General features: G+C 47.9%; 1 protein-coding gene across 1 annotated transcript in view; it reads left to right on the top strand.

The window, feature by feature from the left end:
* NRP2 (neuropilin 2) overlaps nucleotides 1-6195 on the top strand; it is a 117945-nt gene that overhangs the window by 82851 nt on the left and 28899 nt on the right. Inside the window, exons 15-17 of the mRNA XM_077770180.1 lie at nucleotides 4-222; nucleotides 1817-1913; nucleotides 3034-3054. Coding sequence (XP_077626306.1) covers nucleotides 4-222; nucleotides 1817-1913; nucleotides 3034-3054 — 337 coding nt within the window. The remainder of the gene's footprint in view (nucleotides 1-3; nucleotides 223-1816; nucleotides 1914-3033; nucleotides 3055-6195) is intronic.

Here is a 6195-nt window from a genome sequence, read left to right as displayed (position 1 = left end):
GAGGGCCAGTACGCGCGGCTCATCAGCCCTCCCGTGCACCTGCCCCGAAGCCCCGTGTGCATGGAGTTCCAGTACCAGGCCACGGGCGGCCGCGGGGTGGCGCTGCAGGTGGTGCGCGAAGCCAGCCAGGAGAGCAAGCTCCTCTGGGTCGTCCGCGAGGACCAGGGCAACGAGTGGAAACACGGGCGCATCATCTTGCCCAGCTATGACATGGAGTATCAGGTAGGGCGGTGACAGGAGGTGGGTGCAGAGATCCGAGGGGATCTTTGTGATGTGTAGTTCTGTATTTCAAAGGGCCCTGCCCATTCATCATTAGGGAACGTGGTTAAGCGCGGCTGTTTTCATTGTGTTTCTCACATTGCCATGGCAACTAAATGACACTCTTATTTGTTATTCAAAACGTGCCTATCTCCACATCCAGACTTGGTTCTTTGTTCCTCCTATTGCCTTTTATATTGCCAAAAATCTTCCCAACAAATGTTTCTTCTCTCCGTTTTAGTTTAGATTGCTATCAGGTAGGCTGACAAAGGGACACAGAAGCCAGGGAAATAAACATAAACCAAGCTCCGCACACACACACACACACACGACGGAGGACTGCCCAGCCCTCTCACACCCCAAGGAGAGGGGGACACCCTGCCAGACCTGTCCCCGGGTGAACCTGGGAAGCGGAGAGTTACCGTTTGCGCTCGGTGGCCAGCAGACCAGAAAGACTCCCAAATGAGTGGTTTCTCTCCCAGGAGCGGAGTTCTATTATCTCTGCCCCACAGAGCGAAAGACTGAGGCACAGATGGGTCTGCACAGCTGTGGCCGAGGCTCGGGTAGGAGTAGACACACTGTGGAAGAGGTGACCGAGCACCAGCCAAAGCATTAACCTGCTCCTCCCCAGACGAGAAGCAGCAACAGATGGCTGGTGAGGCAGCCCGCTGCTCGCTCAGCTTGCCAGAGGACATGTGCTGGTTTGCGGAGAGAACCCGGGGACGGTGAGAGTGAGGAAGGATTGAAGACCACAGAGCAGAGGGGCCTCTGGGTGGGCCTCTGGGTGCTGCCCGCCCGCAGTCGCCCTGGAGGCTGTAAGGTTTCCTGAGTTCCGCCCCGCCCTTCACCGTTTTCCCCGTTGGTAAACCTTAGGGCATCCTGTTCTAAGTACCTGTTTGCATTTTTGTCTCCCCCACCAGATGGTGAGACTCTCTGGGCAGAGGGCCTGGCTTATTAGATTTTGTAACTGTCCTTGTGCCTGGCACATAGTAGGTCTTCAGTGAACTATCGGTGAAGGAAGAGGTCCTTTCCCTCCTAGGTGTAATAATGGAACCATAAGACTGTTACCCCCAAGGCAATCTAAACCCAGTGCTGTTATTTCCCACCTCACGACCACCTGTCATGTGCTCTGAGGTTCCAAATACAGTACCTGGATGGGGCATTTGAAAGATTCATAAGAAAGGAGCCTCAAAACTCACTAGAGACATCTCAAACCTCCTTTCAACGTGTCCCGGTTCTGGTCCTTTTAATCAACACATTCTGGTTACTAGACAACAGTGTCCATCACCTTGTTATACATATTTTTAATCCTCTCAGATATACATTTGATTTGAACCTCTCTTTTTAAATTAAGATTTCAAGCACCGTAGCCATGTGCTCAACAGATGTGTACCAGGTATAGTCGCACAGGCACACGCATACATGTGCGCGTGCGCGCGCACACACACACATACACACACACACACACACGGCTGCAGTTAACAGAAAATGGGAAATCTTTGCACCGTTTGAACCAGGCAGCTCAGTTAACCATGGTTCTTGTTCTTCTGGCTTCTAGATTGTGTTTGAGGGAGTCATAGGGAAAGGACGTTCGGGAGAAATTGCCATTGATGACATTCGGATAAGCACTGATGTCCCACTGGAGAACTGTATGGGTACGTGACTATCTGTCTCTTTGTGGCTCTTCCAAATAAGATGCCAAGGGCTAGGATATACAAGAGGAGGCAGCATGCCATTTTCAAACCCAGTGATACCCCGGGGGTAGAGCAGCAGTCTATGCAGGAGGTGAGGTACGAATGTAGCTGTGTCTTAGGCTGCATTCAGGAGGCGAAGGGTATAAATGAGGTGAAGTCTTCTATCTCCTGTTCCCATTCAGAAATAGACATGCATTAAGTATATGAAGACTCAGGATGCCAAGACCCCATCATCAGACTCCAGCTTTTAGCAAAGAAAATGCTAGAGAATGAGAGCAGCTGCCAGTCAGAATTACATGCTGCAAAGATTTGATGTTTTTAATGGAAGCCTTCACTGGTGAACGGAAATAGTACATATGTTATATCAGACTGATAACACAATTACCCAAGTCGTTCTCTTACATGAATGAATTACACGGCAAACTATGGCAGGTGAAGTAAGGTTTTAGAGTTTGCTTTGAAGCTAATACCTTCAGCACTCAAGATCCCAGAGTTGTAAGATGAAACATCGCATGGCAGGTGACCAGCATAAGAAGGACACCGTGACTGTCCCTTTGGACAGAAGTGCTGAGCAACCAGCCCACAGAAGATGCACACACTTTACCCAGGCCACCCCAAGGGCATCCTGACCATCTCCCATGAGAGCCATGGACATTTCCAAAAGCAGGAGGGAATCCTGAGAAGGAATGGGACCTGCTCTGACTTGGCAGAGTAACTGTAATCACTCACCAAGTGCTTTTCTTGGTACACGGGTCCCGGATGTGTGTGCCTGATGATGTCAGGAGCGCCTGGGACCACCCCAGTCCCTTCAGGCCACCCTCGGGCCCAGGCATCTAAACATAATCTAGGCTCTGAGAAAGTAATCAGTGGTAAGTGACTGATTACAATCTTTAGGGACCCATTGCTCTATAAAGGACTTTTTGTTCCAAAGCAACTTAGGGACTCTCTCCCCACCCACCCAGCCCCCGTGATAGTATGCTAGACNNAAAAAAAAAAAAAAAATTATTGAAAGTCATCATCATACCCCTATTTCTTCTCTTATCTAACTCAGTATTTTTTCTTTTTTTTTTTTTTCCTCCAGAACCCATATCGGCTTTTGCAGGTGAGAATTTTAAAGGTAAAAAAAAATTGTGAGGTTTTTTTTTTTTTGCATGTCTTTTTCTTCTCCCCATGTGATGTGAATTTAGCATGGGGAAGAAACCTCCAAACTTGACAAACCTCACAGGAGAAAAGAGACACCACACCTTCCCGCCACTAGATGGCACCAACCACACCTGTAGATTCCGGGAAAGGGGATTGAGATCTTCACTGTCTCCTGTTTAATTAAAGTTTAGAAACCTATAATAGAGACAAATAGGTTACATATAAACCTTTCAGCCTTGCATTGTCCAACGGGGAGCAATGAGGCTGAAAATGCATGAGTGGCAAGAAAGGAGAAGCTGTGGGGGAGACTGAACAACAAAAAAAATCAGTAGTAAATTAAAAGTGAAATGAGGTGGCAATGATTTATTTTCGCCTGAAGACGGTTTCTTTCCAGCTGCAGGGCACCCAGCAGCGGTCTCAGTGAACCCTCAGTGACGTACGGTGGCAGGGCGTTTTACGAGGGGGGAAAGTTAGGGGAAACACACAAGGAAAGATGATCCTAAGGGGAAAAATTGCAGAATTCTGGAGCTGCTGTCTGGTAAAGGCAAGAAGGAGGCACATTTGCTGACTGGAGTTAGAGCATTCATAGGGGACTGAGAAACAGCACAGGCCATTTTCTCCCTACTTACGTAGAGAACAGAGCAAAGAGAGGGGAACTGGGGAGCCTGGATGGTGGTAACCACTGTGCTGTGGGGGTGCAGGGGTCCCACACTCTGCCCTCCTTATGCTCCAGGGAGTTCTCTCCGATCAAATTTCCGCCGACATTCCCCATCCTGAGTGTTTAGAAGCCACTGTAAGCTCTTCCTCTCTGTTGGCCTGGGTGGCAAAGATATTCAGACACTCACCCTCACCTGAGGGCTGGGGATTTTCATACCCTATTTTATGCGATCAGTTGTGAGGCTTGCTGTGCCCCGTTTGCACTGGCTGGCCTTAACCCCAGAGGTGACGGCATTCCAGAGATAAGGAAAGTCATTTTTATATCTGAAGTCTAGACTCGTTATCTTTGCCCTCATTAATCTGTCCAGCTCCTGGCTAGAAAGAGATGAATTCCCGGTTTGCCACCTAGATGCGCTGTGGACTCCAAATCATCTGGCCTCATTTTCCACCCCTCACCCTGTAAGCAAATAGGTGGGGAAGAAAGTGGCAGAACAGAGTATGACAGACGGACGCAGAATACAATTTCTTTCTTTCTCGCCCTTGCTTCCTCCCGAATGGGACCCCCACTCCCTGCTGCACATTTAAAGTGTGGAGAGCATTCATGTGCATGTGCTGGTTCTCTATGGGTGTGAGATTTATGTGAATGCGGATCTGAGCATTGGGAGGGAAGCTGAGATCTGAACTGAATCACTTGGATCGCAGTTGAATTCAAGTTCTAACCTCTAGGACCCAAGGTAATGTTTGTGTTGGGGAAGCGAAACCTGCTGATTAAGACCCAAAGCTCCCGGGAAGGCTGGCTGGAGGCTCACAGCAATGGCCACGGACATGGTTGTGAGTGAGGGCGCGTGTCTGGGTCCATGACTGACAATTCCGGGGGCTGAATGCTCTGCTTCTGTAAGAGAATAAACAAACCGGGGCACATGTGCTTCCTTGAGGTTGTGTTTACCGTGAGGCTTTACAGTCCAGTCATGTTCTCTTGTAAAAAATATATAAATAAAATATCATCGGAGCTGCAGTGCTCATTTAGCCAAAATAAACACAGAGCTTAGTGACTTGAAGGTAAGCATCTCCAGCGCTCTCTCGATGGGCTGATCCGGAGCGGGGCGGGGGAGGGGGGTTGAGCAGTGCGCAGGTGGTGTGCATTGGCCCATGGCTGTTGTCTCTGGAGGTAACAAGCTCTTTGGAAGAAGGAAACTGAGTCTTGAGGGGCAGAGACTGGGCCAAGGAACATAATCAAGAGAAGGAGTGGAATTGAAAATGGACACTTTCTATCTCATTGGCAAGTTGTATGTGGAACTCTGAGTCGGTAGCTAGCTGAACGCAGGGCCAGTCCTCTTTTGGGCGGAGGCCCCTCTGGCCTCAGCATGCAAGTCTGGTTTGACTCAAGCAAAGCCTTCCACGGGGGAGAAGAGGACCATCTGCCCTGTCTAGCCTCATGACTGGTACACCGTTCCTCTCCCGGTCAGGGCACCGGTGGCCCTGGTGGGGACCTGGGTGTCCTGGAATTAAGTCAGCCTTTTCACTCAAAAAGGGGAACAAAGAGAAGTCAGGTTTGGGCAGGCAGGATGCAGAGAGTTGGTGGTTCAACACTAATAACCGTAGATGGTTACATTGTTAGCGTGTTTTTTTGACTCTGGGTTATTTTTCTTTTCCATTATAAATTAACCATGGGACAGGCGAAATCTCACTCTTTGGGAGAGCCCAGTGTGGGCTAGGTAAATCTTTAAGGAAACGCAATGAAAGTGACCACTGGGCTGGGTCTTGTTAGGTACTCTTGATCTTTTATACTTGCAAGTGTCTTTCATTTTTCTGCCTCTTACTCATTTCTCGCCATGAAACATTTTTTTATTCCAATCACCTTGTGTTTTCTGCTTCGTGTGTATACTTTGATTGTAAACCAGGGTGTGAGTCAGTAATGAAGAGAAACAAGCCATAGAAAGCGAGAGAAGGCATAGAGAGACGGAACAAGGAGAGGAGAACATGAATAAGCTGCCTTGTCATGTGATTTGTAAAAAGACTTTTGTTGTTGTTATGAGTCACATTTTAAACAATGTAGCCCGGGTGTGCATTTCTTTCTTCCTTTCTTGTATTTTTTTTTCTTAAGCATCGGCTATAAACACAGTGCCGTCGTGTATCTTTTTCTAGAATATGAGCTTTAACAAATGAAAAACTGTATAAAGGAAAAGAAAAAAAAAAGAACCGAAAAGTGGTATAATTAAGGTGATGGATTATTTCCTCTTAACCGATACTTTCTTTTTTCAATAAAAGAAAAAAGAGTAAAAATAAAGAAGCCAGTAAAAACATGGAAGGCCCATGGTCAGAGCTCTGTAGTTGTTGACCGAGTAGTTATTTTTAGGAGCTCACGGTAGACACGAGAGGTTTTGTTCATGTCCGAGGTTGGGGACTTTGAACAACTCAGGAGCAGAGTCTGGGTCTGGTGTCC

Source organism: Crocuta crocuta, unplaced genomic scaffold (genome assembly GCF_008692635.1).
Source record: "Crocuta crocuta isolate KB4526 unplaced genomic scaffold, BGI_CrCroc_1.0 scaffold478, whole genome shotgun sequence".
NCBI lineage: Eukaryota > Metazoa > Chordata > Mammalia > Carnivora > Hyaenidae > Crocuta > Crocuta crocuta.
This window is presented reverse-complemented; position numbering and strand designations above follow the sequence as displayed.